At 40.6% G+C, this 21,826-nt stretch overlaps 1 protein-coding gene across 5 annotated transcripts in view; it reads right to left on the bottom strand.

Moving 5' to 3' along the window:
• Positions 1 to 247: 247 nt before the first annotated feature.
• Positions 248 to 21,826, bottom strand: part of BTAF1 (B-TFIID TATA-box binding protein associated factor 1) — a 103,613-nt gene continuing 82,034 nt past the window's right edge. For 2 of the 5 annotated variants that reach the window (XM_050959280.1, XM_050959278.1), the window contains 13 exons: positions 21,605 to 21,726; positions 21,347 to 21,514; positions 21,045 to 21,122; positions 20,841 to 20,970; positions 20,284 to 20,388; positions 19,923 to 20,064; positions 19,615 to 19,745; positions 19,003 to 19,128; positions 17,567 to 17,719; positions 15,947 to 16,158; positions 12,801 to 12,960; positions 2,986 to 3,156; positions 248 to 2,639 (listed from right to left, as the gene is read on the bottom strand). In XM_050959280.1, the coding sequence (XP_050815237.1) occupies positions 2,487 to 2,639; positions 2,986 to 3,156; positions 12,801 to 12,960; positions 15,947 to 16,158; positions 17,567 to 17,719; positions 19,003 to 19,128; positions 19,615 to 19,745; positions 19,923 to 20,064; positions 20,284 to 20,388; positions 20,841 to 20,970; positions 21,045 to 21,122; positions 21,347 to 21,514; positions 21,605 to 21,726 (1,851 nt within the window). In that variant the 3' untranslated portion in view covers positions 248 to 2,486. Of the gene's footprint in view, positions 2,640 to 2,985; positions 3,157 to 12,800; positions 12,961 to 14,843; positions 15,085 to 15,146; positions 15,417 to 15,946; positions 16,159 to 17,566; positions 17,720 to 19,002; positions 19,129 to 19,614; positions 19,746 to 19,922; positions 20,065 to 20,283; positions 20,389 to 20,840; positions 20,971 to 21,044; positions 21,123 to 21,346; positions 21,515 to 21,604; positions 21,727 to 21,826 lie in introns of those variants that run through there. The other 3 variants (XM_050959279.1, XM_050959281.1, XM_050959282.1) reach the window with 3 other exon arrangements.

Raw genomic sequence — 21,826 nt, forward strand, 5'->3', positions numbered from 1 at the left:
TGAACATGCAGTAGGAAAAACTGAGGCAATGTACATGAAGATACTTGCTATGCATCTGAGGGAGAAAGATAGATACTTCATTTTTACAGTGATTAACCAATCAGGATCATCCCTACACCAAAATATTCACCACTAATGACCCAACTGTACTTCTCCAAAGGATTGTTCACTATGCATAAAACTGGTCTATTTCTCCATTCATCATTCTTTTACACACACACTCCATGTACATACAACATACATAGAATTACTTATTCCCAATTTTGTTTTTATTATTCTTTTCATGGAATGCTAGTTTAATATTACAATATGGCAGTTTGTAACTACTGAAATATGACAAATTCATTTTCAAATGCAGCAGAACAGTCTTACTTTATAGGATAAGTGGGGTGGGGGGGTTTAAAGCAATCTGTTATTTTACATAGTTGAGGTCTCTAATGGTTTTTAGTCTCTGACGCTTAAGTGCACAACAAACTACAAACTGTAGATTTTGATATCTATACATATATCCAATACATGTATTCATTCAGCTTTGTAAATTTATCTATAATTTAATATATTTATAAAATTGTGTACATACATGCACATCTATAAACATTCATACCACCTTTACTATTGACTCCCTTTTATAAAAAGCTGCTTAATGTATACAGTAGCTGTATACTCACTCCCAGCTATTAAAGCCCTTTAGAACAGGGGTGGGCAAACTTTTTGGCTCAAGGGCCACATCTGGGTATGGAAATTGTATGGTGGGCCATGAATGCTCATGAAATTGGTGGTTGGTGTGGGAGGGCTGAGGGTTCCAGCTGGGGGTGTGGGCTCTGGGGTGGGACCAAAAATGGGGAGTTCAGGGTGTGTGAGGGAGCTCTGGGCTGGGAGGCTCAGGCTGGGGGTGCAAGATCCGGGGTGGGGCTGGGGATGACTGATTGGGGGAGCAGGAGAGTGCTCTGGGCTGGGATGGAGGGGTTCAGAGGTTGGAAGGAGGTCAGGGGCGCAGGCTCTGGGTGGCACTTACTTCAAGCAGCTTCTGGAAGTAGCGGCATGGCCCCCTCCAGCTCCTATGTGGAAGAATGGCTAAGTGCCTCTGTGCGCTGCCCATTCTGCAGGCAGCGCCCCTGCAGCTCCCATTGGCCACAGTTCCTGGACACTGGGAGCTGTGGGGGTGGTGCTTGGGATGAGGGCAACACGCGGAACCCCCTGGCTGCCCCCACATGTAGGAGCCAGAGGGAGGACATGCCACTGCTTCTGGGAGCCATGTGAAGGCACAGCATGCGTGGAGCGGGGAAAGCACCCAACCCCACTCCCCAGCAGAAGTGCCAGAGCGGGGCAAGCACCGGATCCTCCTCCCCAGCAAGAGCTCAAGGTTAGATTAAAACATCTAAAAGGGCCAGATGCAGCCCCCGGGCCGTAGTTTGCCCACTCCTGCTTTAGAATCTTTGTCACATGATTAACTCAAATACTCCATTCCCTCAGATTGAGTGGAGGTATTTCTCTGATGATATGTATGTATATCTATATCCCTAAAGAAAATATTTCCCCATCTTCTGTTTAAGAGGTTTTAATTCATGCACTAGTATAGTAAACAGTCTCTTCAGCATGGATTTTAGAATTCTAAACAGTGCAAAATCTACTTCTGGAAAAGTTCTGTTTGTATATTTGTTTTTAGTTACAAAAAGTATATAAGATTGAAACCTATTGAATACATAGGTCTCTGAATGGGGCTATATTCTAGCCTGATAGATAAATTAAAAAAGCACACCCTCTTAATGGGATGCATAGATGGCCTTAAACAGACCATTACCTGTATTTAGTATAACACATTAGATTAAAAAGTTGAAATCAACTGCTCTCAAAGTGATGTCAAAAGATTGAAGAGCATCATAGATTTATATTCAATATACAGAGGTGGGCACACATAAACCTAGTTCCATTTAGTTTCCCAACACTCTTTCTAGCTTCTAGGGTTTGCCATTGGTGATGTACATCTTGAAATGATCTGAATGAAAGATTATAACTTGTTAAGTTGAATTTTTTTACTTTAATAAATCATAAAAGCAAGTTATGTTTAAAATAAAAAATGTAAACGAACAACCTGAAGTACTCACTGAAACATATTTGTACAAAACTACAGATACAGCAAGAAACAATGGTGGACTTACTTCAAAAGGAAGTAACACTTGTTAGCATATGTAAAACTTGCTGTGTTTTATTCCTCTGCCAATAAGAATTTGCATCTGTTTAGCAAGTAAAATTCAAACCACCTTACGATATGTTTACATTTAAATTTTTATACAGTGCAAATATTTAAGACAGAATAATTCCCCCAGTGAAACATGACACTATTCAGTGTCAGTCTTTTGCTGATTCTTCTTTCAAGAAGTCTATTTACATATTGAGCTATAGGTTCACTATATATGCTTTGAAATTTGCTGAATATCAGCAGAAAAATGTGAACTAGCAGCAATTGAATCAAGAATATAAGATGGTTACTTGAGTGAATGCATAAAGCTTTCTAGACTGTATTCAGAATCATACTGTTCTGGATCCCAAAGTTCTCCCAGATTTTCAAGAACTGATTTCATAGAGGCTTTCCCAGAAGAAGAAGAAGTAGTAGTATCTGCTTTTTCATTTTTTCCATCCTTAAAAGAAAAAAAAGAAGGATATATTTAAACTGTAAGTTTAAAAAAACACAAAGTGTTCTATAATATTTATTAATCACAAGCATCTTATTTATTCCTAGTTTCCCTTTACACACATCAACACAGGAACATCTCTGAAGGATTGATATTGGTGCTTTCTGGAGCATCGGGGAGTCGATTCCAAGAGGATGAGGGTAACAGCTACTTGGGGAACATCTTGGTGTTCATTATTCTATTTCAAATGCTTGTCTGAGCAGTAATCTTAGGATTCACATCACATCATTTTTTATGTTTGCAGCTCTAAATGCTTATTTTTAGTAGATAATTTTGCAAAATGATTCTTTACCTTGTCAAGAGTGAATAGGTCAAGAAGCTGATCTGTTCCCATGCTTTGTAGGCTAGCATTCTCTTGGCTAATCACTGTATTTGCAATATTCATTTTGAACTTCTGCAGACCCATAATTTTCTCTTCTAAAGTTCCTCTTGTTATCAAGCGATACACATTGACAACACGTTTCTGAAAGGAAAAATCATCATTATACAAATATTAAAACGTGTCTAGACATGGTTTTAAAATGTTAATTGCAAACCAGGGCATGGGACAGAGGATTTGGGTACGAGACAGCTTTTAGTGAGTGGAGCCACACAGGTAAAGGCAAAAAAACAGTCTCAAAAACAAAGTGCCAACCTGCTGAGTTAGTGCTTATAATGACAGGAGTTAGATTTCTTAGACTCTTGCTCTCTCCAGCTCACAACACAACACATGGACCAGGCACATAATGTCCTTGAGGGAAAAGGGAGAGAGTCTTGTTTTCAGCAGTAACATTTCTACTTGTTCAGGGCATGATCCTGAACACACAACTCCCATTGAAGTCAACAGGTATTGTGGATGCTTGATACCTCTCAGTATAAGGCCTTTATGCCCAACTTCAGCAAAACAGGTAAGGACATGCTTAAATGCTTTTCCGAATTAGCATCTTTACAAGCAGTACTTCTAGAGATAGCCAGTTTCAGGCCTTTGTTGATACTGGATGCACCAAGGGATGATAAGTCAAGATGAGAAGAGTACATCGTGGAAAAGTATATGAAACTAAACTCCCAACAAAAAGGCAGACCAGGGGAAAATAATGAAAAATAAGTGCTTTACAAGCATGAATTAAACCTTAAGCTCTGTTGCTGCTCTGGTGACGCTTTCTGTGGCTACATCTTGCTGAGGGCCTGAAGTCCTCTCTTGATATGAGGAGTTCAGTAACTCAACCAGAGATTATGGGTCTGCCAGAGGTTACAGGAGTGGGTGATCAAGGGGCTGCACTGTGGCTTGCACGGTGCAGGTCAGACTAGATGGTTATGATGGTCCCTTCTGGCCTTGAAGTCTTCAGAGGACAGCAGGTCCACCTTGTAGTGCTTGATAAAGACAGTAGGATTTGACCAGATGACTGCATTATAAATTTCTGCTGCGGGTGCATTAGCTTTTTCAGCCTATGAGGTCACCAGCAATCATGTAGAGTGTGCTTAGATCCCTTCTGGAACCAGAATCTCCAGTGCCTTGTACGCTTCCACAATATATCATCTAATCCACTGAGCAACAAAGGAGACGGAAGCTCCGAATCCTTGGCTGAAAGGCTACAAACAGGGCACCTGCTCTCCTTGTGGACTCTGTACTTGGAGGTAAATTTTCAGAGACATCTAAAGCAGGGGTTCCCAAACTTGGTTCGCAGCTTCTTCAGAGTAAGTTCCTGGTAGGCCGTGAGACGATTTGATGACCCAAGCATCTGGAGGTACGGCCGCTCGCAGCTCCCAGTGTTCCACGGTTTGCCATTCCCGGCCAATGGGAGATGCAGGAAGTGGCACCGGACGGGCTACCGCTTCCCACAGCTCTCATTGACCAGGAACGGCAACCCCCGGCTACTGGAAGCTGTGAGCAGCCATACCTGCGGATGCTCAGGTAAACAAAGCATCTGGCGGCCCGCCAGGAACTTACTCTGACGAAGCTGCGAACCAAGTTTGGGAACCCCTGATCTAAAGTGTGCCCTCTCACCTCAGAAGGCTATGGCCTTGGACAGAATGAAGGTAGAACCACCTCTTGTGAATCATGGAAAGAGTTCACCTTTGGGATCAATCATTCTGGAGTTCTGAGCACCACCCTGTCCTGATGAAATATGCAGTAAAGTTCCTGCACTGAGAGTACCACCAACTCAGTCATCATGTACAACAGGCAAGTGTCAATCAGAAACCAAGTTTTGATGAACAAATAAAAACAGACACCACTGCTTTGAATGGATGTACTGAGAGCCCTGACAAACAAGTGGCGTGCTACTTAGGAAAGAGAGGTCTAATATCTGGATTGACTAACTGCACTGCCATAAGGAATCTGGCTACCCAAAGGTTCTTTGTCAGAGAACCCACGGATCCTGCAAATATCATATCATGCTACTAAAAGGCAGACACTTGATGTGTAATGGTGTTGAGGTAGAGACCTTTGTTGAAGCCCTTCTTCAAGAAAATCCAAGATAGCTGGAATTCCTGGATTTGTAGGATTGGCTTCATGTTCCCAGCACCAGCCACAAAACATATTCCAAATACAAGAGTATGCTTTCAAGGACGATATTCTTCCAAAATAAAGAAGTGTTCCGATGACTTGAGGGCAGATTCAGTAATATCAGTGCTTCCTTTTCAAGATAGAACCATTTCAGGTCTGGATAAAGCAGAGGACCTTGTGAGAAAAATTGATGTCCTATCTCTTTGGGAGCTATACCAGTGGTCTCAATTTCCATCATCAGATCCAAAAACCAGGATCTTGTTGGTCAATGCGGGGTTATTACTGTCACCTGTTCTCATTTTATTTTCTGAAGCACCTTCCCGTAATGAGAAGGGTGGAAACACATACAGGAGGCCCTGCAGCCATCTGTACGATAGGGCCTCTCTCCCAATGGATCTGGGGTCCACTTATCTGGTGAAGTACTTTGGTCTCTTCACATTCATGTGGTTTATGAATAGGTCAGTTAATGGCAGGCTGGGGGGCATGGTTCAACATTCACGTCACGCTCCTTGTCAGTACCAAGCCGGGGAAATTAATGATCCAACCAGAGGACCAAATTCGGTGTTGAATCCTGGAAGTATGCCACCTGAGGCACATTGCACATACATGAAAAAAAATGGCAGGCTGAATAATTGGATGATTAACATGAAGACTTCCTGATTCATGCACCACCAGGAGTTATTCACTTTGTGCTTGCTGAGCCACTCTGCCTTCTGGTTGAAGTCTCCCTTTATCTGAGCTGCCTTAAGAGAGGAGAGAATGCTCAACTCACTGCACAATTTTTGTTGTTTTAACGTGTAGTGCTGGGCTTCTTGTTCCCCCTTGGTTGTTCACATATGCAACAATGGTCATGTTGTCTGTCTGACTGAATCAGGATGTGGTTCCTCTCTAGGCTGGACTGGAATCTTCATAGCACAAACTTGACCATTCTTAGTTCTAGGAGGTTTCTACTGTGGATCCTTTCCTCCAGGTTCCATATGCCTTGAGTTATTTGGGACCCAGGTGCAGTCCCCAGCTCTTCAGGTTGGTGGCAGCTGCGAGGATTGGGGAGCTGGAAGTGCACGGGCATGCCTTGCAAACATTTAAGGACTTAATCACCTGTTCCAAAACCTTCACTTGATCTTCCATGCATTCTGAGGAGTAGTCCCATACCTTTAAGACAGCCTTAAAAGGGGTCTGATGTGTAATGAAGTGATCTCTATGCATGATACTAGGACATCTAGCAGTTGAAGGCTCAATGTAAAAGTGAGCCTCTTGCAGTTCCAAAACAATGTAGAGATGTTCCAGAAGATTCAAGACATCCTCAGAGATGGATATTATCCTTGTTATTGATGATAATAAACCAATGTGCCTGCAGGAAATTCAAGGTCAGGGACATAGTTCTGCATGTTGTTGGTGGGGATGGAGCTATGATTAAAATGTCATCTCCAGGAAGGGGTACAGGTGGATCCCTTGTGACCTGAGTCTGGCTAGGATTACCACCATCTCTGTAAAGACTCAGGGGGGCTGAGGATCAGCTGAATGGAATGTCATATTGAGCATGCCTTCTGTCATAAGTAAACCTTAGGAACCTGTGATGGCACAGTCTGATTGGGTTGTCAAGGTATGCATTTTCAGATCCACTAAGTCAGGGATGACATTGTAGTGATTAATATCTCCTTCCAGAACTTCATTTTCTTCATCCACTTGTTGAGCCTTTTGAAATCTAGAATGGCTTGGTTTCCTCCTATATGCTTCTCAATGATAAAGAAGATTGAGTAGAACCCCAAGCAACTTTCTTCTGAGGGACCACTATTACTCCCATATCCAGGAAGTCAGAATCACAGAAGGAGTAGGACCGAAAGGGATCTCAATAGTCCCCCGCACTCAAGGCAGGATTAGAATAATAACTAGACCATTCCTGACAGATGTTTGTCTAACTTGTTCTTAAAAATCTCTAACAACTTAGATTCCACAACTTCCCTAAGCAATTTGTTCCAAATCTTAACTATACACAGTTAAGAAGTTTTTCCTAATGTCCAGCCTAAACCTCCTTTGCTGTAATTTAAGCCCACTGCTTCTTGTACTATCATCAGAGCTTAAGGAAACCAATTTTTAAAAAAAGTCTGAGATCTTAAGAGTCCCCACCTGCTGGATCCCACTCCACCAGGGAGTGGGGGAAAGGAAACACTTCCAGAGCCCTCTTGGCCAAATTGGGAAGGAGGAGGGTGCTTATGAGCCCTGCTTTAATTATGGTGCTCAGGACCCATTTTAGGACTTTGGGGGAGCACTTGTAACCCCACAGTTCTGTTCCCTCAATTCTCCACGGGCCCTTGTGTCAGCTGACTGAGGTCTACCTCATCCTTTCATGCTCTGCCCGCAGACTCCTAGTCCTCTCCCCTCTCCCGCCCCTGCATATTGGAGTCACAGCTGCTCCAGTGGGTAGAATCATAGCCTTTAAGGTCAGAAGGGATCATTATGATCATCTAGTCTGACCTCCTGCACAACGCAGGCCACAGAATGTTACCCACCCACTCCTGTATCAAACCCCTAACCTATGTCTAAGCCACTGAAGTCCTCAAATCGTGGTTTAAAGACTTCAAGTGCAGAGAATCCTCCTGCAAGTGACCCATGCCCCACGCTGCAGAGGAAGGCGAAAAACTCCCAGGGCCTCTGCCAATCTGCCCTGGAGGAAAATTCCTTCCCGACCCCAAATATGGCAATCAGCTAAACCCTGGGCATGTGGGCAAGACTCAGCCAGACACTCAGTAAAGAATTCTCTGTAGTAACTCAGATCCCACCTCATCTAACATCCCACCACAGGCCATTGGGCATATTTACTGCTAATAGTCAAAGATCAATTAATTGCCAAAATTAGACTATCCCATCATACCATCCCCTTCATAAACGTATGAAGCTTAGGCTTGAAGCCAGATATATCTTTTGCCCTCACTGCTCCCCTTGGAAGGCTGTTCCACAACTTCACTCCTCTGATAGTTAGAAACCATCTAATTTCAAGTCTAAACTTCCTGATGGCCAGTTTATATCCATTTGTTCTTGAGTCCACATTGGTACTGAGCTTAAATAATTCCTCTCCCTCCCTGGTATTTACTCCTCTGATATATTTATAGAGAGCAATCATATCTCCCCTCAGCCTTCTTTTGGTTAGGCTAAACAAGCCAAGCTCTGAGAGTCTCCTTTCATAAGACAGGTTTTCCATTCCTCAGATCACCCTAGTAGCCCTTCTCTGTACCTGTTCCAGTTTGAATTCATCCTTCTTAAACATGGGAGACCAGAACTGCACACAGCATTCCAGATGAGGTCTCACTAGTGCCTTGTATAACAGTACTAACACCTCCTGATCTCTACTAGAAATACCTCGCCTGAGGCATCCCAAGACTGCATTAGCTTTTTTCATGGCCATATCACATTGGCAGCTCATAGTCATCCTGTGATCAACCAATACTCTGAGGTGCTTCTCCTCCTCTGTTACTTCCAACTGATGCGTTCCCAGATTATAACAAAAATTCTGGTTATTAATCCCTAAATGCATGACCTGCACTTTTCACTATTACATTTCATCCTATTCCTGTTACTCCAGTTTACAAGGTCATCCAGATTTTCCTGTGTATCATCCGCTTTTCGCTGTATTGGCAATACTTCCCAGCTTTGTGTCATCCACAAACTTTATTAGCACATTCCCAATTTTTGTGCCAAGGTCAGTAATAAAAAGATTAAATAAGATTGGTCCCAAAGCAGATCCCTGGGGAACTCCACTAGTAAACTCCCTCCAGTCTGACAGTTCACCCTTTCAGTAAGGCCTGTTGTAGTCTCTGCTTTAACCAGTTCCTTATCCACCTTTCAATTTTCATTTTGATCTCCATCTTTTCTAATTTAGCTAATAATTCCCCATGTGGGGGAATGCCTTACTGAAATAGAGGTAAATTAGATACACTGCGTTTCCTTTGTCTGAAAGCATCTGTTACTTTCTCAAAGAAGGATATCAGGTTGGTTTGGCACAATCTACCTTTTGTAAAACCATGTGGTAATTAGGACAAAATACAATTGACCTCAATGTCCTTAACTGCTTTCTCCTTCAAAATTCTTTCCAAGACCTTGCATACTACAGATGTCAAACTAACAGGCCTGTAGTTACCTGGGTCACTATTTTTTCCTTTCTTAAAGATAGGAACTATGTTAGCAATTCTCCTGTCATACATTACAACCCCGAGTTTACAGATTCATTAAAAATTCTTGATAATGGGCTTGCAATTTCATGTGCCAGTTCCTTTAATATTCTTAGATGAAGATTATCTGGGCCTCCCCGATTTAGCCTCATTAAGCTGTGCGAGTTTGGCTTCTACCTTGGATGTGGTAATATCTACCTCCACATCCTCATTCCTATTTGTCATCCTATCATTATTCCTAAGCTCCTCATTAAAGACTGAGGCAAAGTATTTGTTTAGATATTGGGCCATGCCTAGATTATCCTTAACCTCCACTCCATCCTCAGTGTTTAGCAGTCCCACTTCTTTCTTTGTTTTCTTCTTATTTATATGGCTATAGAACCTTTTACTACTGGTTTCAATTCCCTTTGCAAGGTCCAACTCTACATGGCTTTTGTCCTCTCTCACTTTATTCCTACATGTTCTGACCTCAACAAAGGTAGCTTTCCTTGCTTATCACTCCCATCTTCCACTCCCTGTAGGCTTTCTGCTTGTTATTAATCACCTCTCTCAGTTGCTTGCTCATCCAGCTTGGTCTACAATTCCTGCCTATTAATTTTTCTCCCCTTTCTTGGGATGCAGGCTTCTGATAGTTTCTGCAACTTTGACTTGAAGTAATTCCAGGCCTCCTCTGCCTTTAGATCAACAAGTTCTTCAGTCCAATCCACTTCCCTAACTAATTTCCTTAATTTTTTTAAAGTTAGCCCTTTTGAAATAAAAAACCCAAGTCACAGATCTATTTTTGTTTATCCTTCCATTTAGTTTAAACTGAATTAGCTCATGACCGCTTGAAACAAGGTTGTCCCCTACAACCATTTCTTCTATGAGGTCCTCACTACTCACCAAAACCAAATCTAAAATAGCATCCTCTCTTGTTGGTTCAGCAACTACTTGGTGAAGGAATCAATCAGCTATTGCATCCAGGAAAATCTGAGCCCTATTATTATTACTAGCACGTGTCCTCCAGTCTATATCTGGGAAATTAAAGTCTCCCATGATCACACAATTCCCATTAGTATTTACTTCATTAAAAACATTAAAGAGGTCTCTATCCATATCCAAATCAGATCCCGGTGGCCTATAGCACACCCCAAGCACTATCCCAGAGGAGGCTCTAGTAGTAGCAGCTTTCTTTCTCAATGTGATTTTTGCCCAGACAGACTGTCTTATCCATTCCATCCCTTCTTATTTCTTTACAGTCTACCTCATCATTGCTATACAGTGCTACACCACCACTTTTGCCTTTATTTCTGTCTTTTCTAAACAGCACATAGCCTTCAATACCTGTACTCCAGTCATGACTACTATTCCACCATGTTTCTGTTATCCCTATAATATCCGGTTTCACTTCCTGCACCAGTAACTCTAGTTCCGCCATTTTGTTACACAGGTTCCTCACACTGGTGTACAAACATCTTAGTTTTTGCTGTTTGGCTTCACTCACATTCTTTACCCGATGAGGCCCAGACATTCTACTGCCAGTATCACCTATTAGACAGGTATCTACACTACCCTTCCTCCTTATGTCTCTTCTCCTACCCACAGCTGTATCCTCTCTTACTTCATTTTCTTCCCTCTCAAATGTTAAAATCTGCCGTGGAGATTACCTGGACATCTCCCAACCATCCCCCCCAAATTCCTAGTTTAAAGCTCTCAATCAGTTGTGCCAGCCTCCATCCTAGACGTCTATTTCCTTGCCTACTCAGGTGAAGTCCATTCCAAGAGAACAGTCCTCTGTCCATGAATGCCTCCCAATGGCCATACACCCCAAAGCCCTCCTTATAGCACCATAGTCTGTTGATCGTCATAGTCTTGTCACACCTTTGTTGCCCTTCTGCCTGTTCCTGGAGAATCAAACTGAAGATCACCTGAGCCTCGATTTCCTTAAGTGTTTTCCCCAGCCTGGCATAGTCTCCCTTGATACGTTCCAGCGAGAATCTAGCCGTATCATTTCTTCCCACATGAAGGGCAATAAGTGCATTCTTTCCCGCTCCTGTTAGGATCCTCTTCAGCCTCAGGTCCACATCCCATATCTTAGCACCTGGCAGACAGCATACCCTTCTGTTCTCTGGATCAGCTCTGGTTACAAGCCTGTCTATTCTTCTCAGTAAGGAGTCCCCAATCACGTAGACCTGCCTTTTCCTGGTGACGGTGCAATTCTCCAGCCTGTTTCCTCTGGCTGCAAGTCCTCTTGATTCCTATTCCCCCTTGCAGTCCTCTGCAACCCATCCTGTATCCTCCTGGGACTCATATTTGGTGTTATCTCCATTGACTCTTCCCTTCTTCCTATAGGACTAGTTTGCCCTTTTCTTCCTTGTCCTCTTACCTGCAGCGACCACCTGCTGTGCCCCTACTTTGTTTTCCAACTCTGTAGACCTGTTCCTGAGCTCTATTTCTCCTTCACTAGCCAGTCTTTTCCTCTGCCCGGTTCTCTTAGTCACATGCTTTCACTGTCCACTTTCCTCATCCAGCAGTCTCCCCTCAGAGTTCTTTAGTCCTGCTTCTATCTGCAAGTGTGAGCTTTTCCCTTCAGACTCCTCATGTCTTTGCTCCATCATCTGCTCGAACCCCCTTCTAAACTCAGAGTTTCCACCTGAATCTCTAATCCTCAGATCTTTTCTTCCATCAGCTCTATCAGGCGGCACTTCATGCAGACAATTCTTTTCAGGTACCCCCTCCAGGATCATGTACATGCCGCAGCTTCCACATCCGGTCATCTTCATTGTGTTTTCCACTGCTTGGGTCACTACCACTGCTGCCTCTGTATTTGTCATAGGCTTTTCACCTTCTCCTCCAACAGAAGTCCCACTCAAACTCCCCTGTTTACAGCTGTTTGCTGGCTCCTGTGCCGCTGCAGCCTGTCCAACTCATAGCCCTGGGACGTAATAGAGTTAAGGACAGAAGGCTGGGCATAACTGACCTTCTGCTGAGCCCAGGAGGGCAGTCTCAAAGATGGAGCACTGTTTGGTGATTTTCAGGCTGCTCTGCTGTACTTCCGCACCTTCCAGGTACAGCAGAGCAGCCAGCAGGGAGGCACTGTACCTAAGGCTCTGTGGGTTTCCAACACCTGGCTAAAAACTGGCCAGAGGGGGCGGGGAAGGGGGAGTAGGGAAATCATTGCTCATCACTACCCCAAATTCTGATTAAAAAAAGCCCTCTTAGCCAGATGTGAAGGCAGGAATTGTAAAAACCATTATCCACATGCTGCCACGAAAGCAGAGAAACTGAAATCAAGCAGGAGCTGAGAAGGTGTGGCCAGATTATGCAACTCCAAAACTCTTGTCTGTCCATGAGTTTCCATGAGTTGCAGAGAGAAGAGAGCAACACAAACACCAAAACTTGTGGGAGACCCTGGGCTGCAGGAACAAAAAAAGGTGTCTCTCATAACTCATGAAAGATTAACAATTGGTATTTTACCTGCCCAATACGATGTGCTCGATCCATTGCTTGTAGATCTCTCATTGGATTCCAGTCATGTTCCACAAACACTACTGTGTCAGCTCCTGTTAAGTTAAGTCCCAGTCCACCAACATGAGTGGTAAGCAAAAGAACATCTATGGATGGGTCATTATTAAACCTATGTATACACAAATATACAAAAAAAAGAATCAAGTATTTAGAAGTTCATAAGAGTGACTGCAGAAATGAAATGGAACAAAACTACAATTAATTAATGTTGTATATAATCACTTTTGACATATTTTTCACTGCTTGTTGTAAAGCTTTTCTTTTCTTTTCAATTTTAAGTCACCCGAAAGAGGTTAATTTACACAGGCAGAGATTGTACCTCACCAGAAGAGGAAATAATTCAGTAAAAAATAATTTACAAAATAACACATCCCAAAAATCAAAAATTAGTTAAGGTAAAAGTTAATGTGAATGAAGGCATTTGTTTCCTTAAAATGATTCTCAAATCTGTTTCCTAAAAATCAGAAAAAGATTAATTTTTGACACACTGCTACAATGCCAATAATGCTGCACCAATTCACTTTTGTTAATGTAGAAAAGTTTGCCAGTAGTTGGGGTACAATGGTATAAACCACCTGCAACCTCCATTCTGCTTGGAGATTCAGAATCAACTGGCACAAGCTTTTAATGCAGGTGGGGTTGACCAGGGCATGTAGATACAGTACACTGACTAGGCATAGCTCCTTAGGGATCACTGGCTGGAACTTAAAGCTGCCTTGCCTGCTTGAATTCCCAGGGGATGGTAACAGTACTGCTGCCTGCCCTCTCCATGGGAACTCTTTGTCCTTGGACACAGCTGTCGCTATGGATTGACAAATGGCTTCTATCTGACCTATAGTCACCAGAGACAGCCATCTTGTAGGTGACTAGTGGAGGGTACACTAGTCTAAACAGAGCCTTACAATAGGGTCACACTGCTATAATACCGGGGGGGGGGGGGGGAACAAAGAACAACCACCCCCTCCCCCTGCCATTGACATGGACTGGTGTTAGGCAATTTAAAATTCTAGTGGGTCTAAAAAAGGAAGTCTATATAATACTGCCATGGATTATTTTTTGAAGTACAAATATGGGATCTAGTATACTATTCTAGTGACATTGTGTTACAGGTAAGAATGTTCTTTTCACCAATCCTCCTGCTTGAACCTCCTGACTGGGGATCAGAAGTCCAAAGAGAAACAAGGATAGGAAAATTGGTCGCTGTCACTTCGCTGTTCTCTAAGCCTCCTGGGCTGCTAGTAATACTGCTCCCATGTGTATGATTTACTCTATTCTGCCTCCCACAGAAACTACTATGCATAGTTTCCCAAAAGCAGCAGCAGATTGAAAGTTAGTTTCATTGCTGTCCTCAGTGTTCTGATAAGCAAAAATGAAACAATAGCAGTCTTGATTCCCATGCTAGGTTCTATGAAAGCCCAGTCTTGAGCCAAACAGCTCCACACTCTCAAGTTTAGCCACTGCAGTGCTGGCTTCCTTAGTTCAGAGCCATAAGAGTCAGAAAACTTAATAAAAATAAAATAAAAGTTAAATCCGCAGACACTCTACTGTTTAGGGAAAAGAAAAGCTTTCCTAACTGTCATTGGCAAGTGGGCTACTGAATTTACAAGTCTGTGTTTAAATCTAGGATGAACTGGGTTTATGAGTATTATCTTGTGAAGTTATTGGCTGGTCCTTTCAAAGGCCATGTTAATTGTAACATGCTGTTGGGAATACCCAGAACTGGGGGCCACTGTGTTACTTCTTTGCCTCTGCAAGCGCGAGCTTTACTAGATATAAGACTCTCGGCTCCCTGCCACATCAATTGGTCTTCCTCACCAGCCCAAATCTTGCCTAGCAAATAACAGTAAGTAGTGAACTCCAGCTTCTCCGAGATGTTTTCTTTGCACTATTAAAGTACGCCGCTCTGATAAAGAGACAGTACATTACAATTTATTAAAATAACGGTTAAAAACACCCTTCCCTTCGAAACACAACACTGAATTGGTTTATAATAGAAGCAAAATGCATGGATTAAATGATACTAAGTAAAAGAGATAAAAGGTGGATATGGTTACAAACAAAAGTGAAAATATGCACCTAAAAGTCAAAGAATATGGAGTCTTTGTTCAAGACGGTTTCTCTCACAGCTTGGGGGAGGGGAGATGTCAAGAGTACATGGAAGGCTCCAGTCCTCTTCTTGAGGTGCACCATACAAGGACCAGCAGGTACAATTTTGAACAGAGGGCCAAATGACCTATGGGTATAAGGCTCTGCCAGAGTGACAAAGTACTTAATCTCTCTAGCGACAAAGTACGATAGTAATATTGTAAGTGTTCAAAAAAACAAACCAACCAACCAACCATGAACATTTGGTTATTTTTATTTGCTTTCTGGTTGAGTATCACATTTGTTTCATGTTTTCAAGATTTTTTTTTGCAACAAGGAACAGAAATTTTAATTTTTTATTTTACAGGAAACCTGAAATTCTCCCCTATTCAAGAAAAAACACTCATCACTGCAAGAGTTGGAAACATTGCAATAGATCAAGACAGCAAGAAACCAGGAATTAGGATTGTATCCAGGTCTCTGCATGATGAACAGTGGACAAAAGAGGTAACCAAACCAGCTCTCAAGTAAATGTTTTAGGCTTTACAAAAAAGATCTGTTTTCATACTTCAATTGTTGTTATAAGTATATTCAGTATATTCTGAGTACACTTGAAATTTTAGTATCTCTTTTGTAGTAACAGCAAACTGAAGAAAGCCTATCATATGAAGATTTCCTAACCATTTAAGCCTAGTGTCATTCAGAATTTAATTTAATTTTTTTTAAAAATGCGATGCTTATTTTATGACACATGGTTCCATGCTAATCAGTTAGTATTTGTGAACACATCTTCACACTGGTTCATTTAATCTGACTCAAATTGCAAGATAAATTATGCAATGATAGTCTGCCAGTAGAATCTGATCACACGAGTAGAAATTATAGTACCCTATCTTATTAAAAACTGCAAGAGCTCTCATGAGACAAGAGCCACTTCAATTTTGTATTCAAGCAAGTAATGCCATCCATTGTAGTCTGCCTTAAAACAGGAAAAGAAGAGAGGAACTTACCGTGAAACAATGGAATGCCTTTGACCAGCAGGTATGCTGCCATCTAATCGCAAATATGTAACAGAGGGCAAGTGAGGTTTGAGAAGGTCATGTTCTACTATATCCAACATGCTCTTGAGCTGACAAAAGATGAGGATCCTGTGCTGAGCCACAACAGCTTCTGTGCCATTCTCTGAAGAGCCACTATTTCCCAAACCACAGTCGAGTAGTAGCTTCAAGTAAATTTTAAAATAAAAATTACCACAAAGGATTATCTCTCTCTTGTAAATAGTTATATTTACACTGCTGGCAGAAGTGAATACAAATAATTTACACTCACTCTCTCACCCCCTTTAAATTAACAAATTCCTGCAGGGTATGTAATGAGCTATGAGTCAAATTCTGTAGGAAATAAGGAATATTGACTGTAGATCCTTTCATACTATGAAGGACCTGCAAAATCTGGCAGAACACATTAAATTTCTTATCTTGGTTCCACAAAAATTGGTTTTAAACAAGAAGTTTTCTATCCATACTAGATTAGTAAGAGGGTATAGCTTACTTAAAAATACATAACTATGTGTGATTATATAGAAAATTGAGACAATGTCTTCAATCACCAGAGGTCTCTTCTATAATAAACAGGAAAACAATATTCTGCTAAGAGTAAAAGGAAACAGTAAAGCAACAAAAACAGAAAAAGCCACTTTCATACTTGAGATACCCTAAAGCACTTGGAAAAAAACAATGACTAAGGCCTGATCCTGTACTGTGATTCACATGTGCAGACTGCTGTGCCCACACAGATTACAATGCAGGATTGGAGAGATAATTACATCTCCATGAAATAACTACATAACTTCTGTATTTGTACAAAATCAACACTTCATACATTAGAAAGATGGGACATGTATGTCTATTTTCTTAAGAAATGTATTATTTTCTAAAAAATTAAATTTTAGCAAATATATAGAAAGAGCAGAAATGCCTTGGATTACAACCTGTAGAGATAAGTTATAGCTACTTGCCTGAAAATGGTGGTCCCATGCTAAGAGTGAACACTTGGTTAAAAAAAAGTGCAGTACATTCAATTTTACATGGAAATTGCATTTAACCCCCCCCCCCATCAATTAAAAAAAGTCACTTCTGCCTGAAACTTTTAAACTTGCTATTACTTGTAACATCTTTGCTTAATATAACAAAGATTAGAGGGACAAAATATCTCCCCCTTTTTCCAGATTGTTTGCTAGCACTTTGTTATATAACTGCACTTTGTTTATGATCACCTTCACTGTAAAATCAAATAGTCCTGCCCAAATTCAGCATCACACATTGACTGCAAGGGGTCTGTTTCTTCTGCTTGTGTGGATTCTTTTGCAAAGCAATGACAGAGAAATTATTTAACAGTTTCCTCCTTCCCCATCCACCCCCAAAATAACCAAACACACCAAAACAGGAAAGTGGGACTGTAAAACCAGAAATATGGCAGACACTCAAGGACAGGTTAACTAATTTTTTTAATAAACTAAATTTCTAATTGATTTTTTTTCAGAAACACACTGTGATTATTGTATAACTGTAACTCCAGAACACAGACATTTATGAACTTTGGAATACATAACACGTTTTAAGTATACTTACTTGTTTTAAAGCAGACAGTTTAGGCGCATGCTGGATATCGCGAAGGGATGAGTTATGAGCTGCCAGCTGCTCTGTGGTTCTCTTGTATTCTGGATGCTGGGTTGTTAACACTAATGCTGGATGGTTACATAGTTTTCGTAAATATTGTAATGCCTTTTAAATTTTGAGAGAAAAGTGGTGAGATTAGCAGCAACTAAAGATTATGGAAAATGGGGTGAACAAAATTGATATTTAATGTTGTAGCCCACTTGGCCATAATTTCACAAGTTTAACAGATTTTTAAAGATGTTTGTATCATACACTTATTTAAATAAAAGTTAATTCCAGCTGAAAAAACTTGCCGCTGGCTACTATTAAAACAAACAATCTTAGTTCCAGCTCTGGGGACAGTGCATGAAGCCCTCTCAGAGAGTGTTATGTGACTGGGAAATAAGATTCGGATTTGGAAGTGTGTGAGGCCCTTCAGAGAAGAAGTTTTGCCAAACCAATTTACCTTAAGTTATTTTTGGATCCAAATTTATGAAGGATTGTGGTCATGCACAGTTTCAGTCTGGTGGGGAAATTCCCTCTCCCCAACCCAAACAAAAACATTACCTGCCTTTCCATTAGAGTGGAAAAATAGATACACTGGGATAATTTATATTTCTATATACAGATTTCACTGTTCGAGACTGTTGTAGCGAAACTAACATTGACACGACTAAAATTATTCTTACCTGCACGGTTTTTGATATTTACTTAAATTCACTGATAAAAAGAAGAACTTTTAATACTCCATTTCCAATTTAGAATAAAAACTCTAGCAGATAGATATACATAAATATAGATTAATTCAGCAGAATATGTAAAAATATTTAAACTACAGTAAGTTTTTTAAACAGGAAGTTTCACTCTAAAATAAAACAACACGTAATTTAATCACCATAGCTCTTCACACCAAAGCCAGACAAGTTGATTACAGCTATGGAAATTACTTCATTTAAACCAGGGGTAGGCAACACGTGAGCTGATTTTCAGTGGCACTCACACTGCCCAGTCCTGGCCACCGGTCCAAGGAGATCTGCATTTTAATTTAATTTTAAATGAAGCTTCTTAAACATTTTTAAAATCTCATTTACTTTACATACAATAGTTTAGCTATATATTATAGACTTACAGAAAGAGACCTTCTAAAAACATTAAAATGTATTACTGGCATGCAAAACCTTAAATTAGAGTGAATAAATGAAGACTTGGCATACCACTTCTGAAAGGTTGCCGACCGCTGATTTAAAGAGGAGGTTCAGGATTTAACCAAATTTACTTTAACTATATTTCAACATCCAGTGTACAAAATTACTCTTTTCAGTAGGCTAGGATTTAAGTAGGATTTACTAGAATATAATCTATTAGAAATACATTAACAAGAGAGCAAAAATTATTGAAGAAATCTGTACCTGGAACACATGTCCTGTAGCTTTAAGCTTTGGCCTTTCAGTCTCCTCACTCAGTGAAGCAGATGAAACAGTTTCATCAACATCACATTTGGCACGAGACTTAGCAAAATCTTCATAAAGTTGAACCTGTAAGGCCCCCGCAGGTGAAAGAAAGAAGTAAGTGTGGTGTTTTATATTAAACAAGAATGAGAAAATTTAAAATTCCAGACTGCCTAATAATGCAACAAATGGGAAGGAAACTTTTAAAGTTATAATTAATCTCATTCAACATAATCTTGATATTACAGTTTGTGTGTAAACTCATTACTTGAAAATTTTACTTTTCAAGTTAATATGCATGAATTTGCAAATCTGTCTAAGTAATTCATGCTAGGAAATTATTTCCTACAATGACCCACATTAGTGATGGCAGAAACATACTCCGCGGTGATTTTAAATTTTAAGCCTTATAAGAAAACATTTTCAAATCTGGGTGGTCTAAAATATGTCAAGGCTCACACTGAACTGATCCCAGGATCATGGACCTACAGCTGGCTTCTTTGTAGTCCCAACTAGTGCAGAGCAGATGCCGAGTACCAGAGAGAGATTCTATATCTTGCTTTTTAAACTTACCTGTAGAGAACTGAGAGTACAGTAATAATCTTGAATAATTTTGGGTGGAAGATCCTGTAGTACATCCTCTTTCATTCTTCTCAACAAAAATGGCAATACTTGACGGTGAAGTGCTTCCATTGCAAGAACTCCTAGGTGTCAACAGCAGACACAGCAAATAGTTTAAAAACCACAACAAAGCAGCAAATTACTTCAAACATCACAAACAGAAGACTTTATACTGGGATATTGAAGCATTTGATGTTTTCAGTAGCAATTTTGAGTTACAAAGAAACAAGCAAGAAGACAGATTGGAGCTTGTGCCTTACCTGCCTCTTGTTCTCGACTGGAACTCCGAGCATCTCTACTTGCTAATATTGGTTTGCCATAACGAGCTGCAAACTGGCGTTCAGTACCCAAAAATCCTGGCATAAGGAAGTCAAACAGTGACCACAACTCTAAAACGTTATTCTGAAGACAAGAGAAAGATTTGTTAAAACATTTCCAAAACTGAGAACAGTTTCCTATATTATGGAGTATTTCCTTATTTTTGAATTTTTACCCTACAATACAGTGCAATGAAGCTCTTGACACCAGTTATGATCCTTTAGCTGTTTTGCATGTCTGGGAGACTGACAGCTGGGTGGGGATGAAATTGAGGATTAGGTAAGGGGAAGGCCCCAATGGTACCTTCATAGGCCAGAACCAAAGTGACTTCAGAATGTGTACTCGGTAATTGATGACTAGATTTCCCCAACACCTCCAGGCATCAATCAAACCGTGCCCTCTGGATAGCTGCAGAGAGAGAGAGTGGCAGTACCCTAAAGGCATTGGTGACTCAACTCAATCTGAGGCAGACATCCCGAGGAGAGAGGTCTTATACACCACATGGGGCCTCAAAATGTGAGGGACTTTGAGTTGATATGATGATCATGTGCCACGAGTTTTTGGAATGGAAGCCTCTGGGTTCCATAAAGGTGGAAAACCAACCCACTTTGAAAGAGTTTGGAAAAAAAAATGGAGTGGGAGTACTTCGGTCCCCCCCGCACCACTATGGGTTTTTCCATATGTGAAATGGTGAGCACAAGCCTCAGATGTTCAGGAGAGCAGTCATGGATATTTCACAATAATAAGCTATATACTGAACAGGACAGCTAAGATCATGAAGATAGTGAAGTAACTGCAAAAATAATTTCCCTTTGCCTCTTCCACTCCCACCCTCTTGAAATAGTGTGTGTAGCAATTACCTGGATTGGTGTCCCAGAAAGAATTATCCTATAATTGGCAGTCAACTGCTTTACTGCTTTTGACAATTTTGTTTTTCCATTTTTGATTACATGGCCTTCATCAAGAATACAGTAGTTAAACTTAATATTTCTAGGAAATAAAGGAAGTCTGATTTAGTATTTTAAAAATATTAATAAAGCAAGAAAGCAAACATTAGTTCTTACCTGAAGAAATCAATGTCATTTCGTACAACATCATATGAAGCTACTATGAGATTGTGCCTTTTCACCTGGTGTTGTAATCTTAAAACAGATATGGAGAAACAGTGTTCAGGGCAAATATAAATAAATAGGTCTTCATTTCCACCCACACACGTACTTTAAACATTCTATGATTTACTGTCCACATAAAAAGCTAAGTTATTTTTTCAGCAGTATACAAAGAATTGTGAATCAAATCTTTAATCTTAATCAAACAGAGAATATATTTTCAAGTCAAAGTATTTTTTCTGCAATGCAGTGTTTACCTTGCTCTTTCAGTGGGAGGTCCGGTATAGTGCAAAGGATTGAGATACTCTTTGGAGCAAAATTTACTCACTTCATCCACCCAATGACCTGTAAGCGTTGGAGGACAAACCACCAAGGATGGAAGAGGAACACTGTCTACCAATTTAGTTCTTGCATATTCTTGAGCCCTTCAGAGAGTATCAAACATTAAGAACATAAATGTTACTTTTAGTATCTTAAAGAAAATCCTCAAAGTGCATGATAGAACAGCAGCTTACCTGAGGCAATGATCTCCTGCAAGAATACAAATGGACTGCAATGTTTTTCCTAAACCCATATCATCACAAAGAATTCCATGAAGTTTGTACTTATTGAGAAATGCCAGCCAATTCACACCATCCTTTAAAAAGGAGAAAGTGCAGGAGACAAAAAGTGTAAAGAGTCAGGTGTTTTGATTAGAGCAATCAATTAATCTTTCCTTCAAAATGCTTGTGTGCTGC

This window comes from Gopherus flavomarginatus, chromosome 6 (assembly GCF_025201925.1).
Source record: "Gopherus flavomarginatus isolate rGopFla2 chromosome 6, rGopFla2.mat.asm, whole genome shotgun sequence".
Classification (NCBI taxonomy): Eukaryota; Metazoa; Chordata; order Testudines; family Testudinidae; genus Gopherus; species Gopherus flavomarginatus.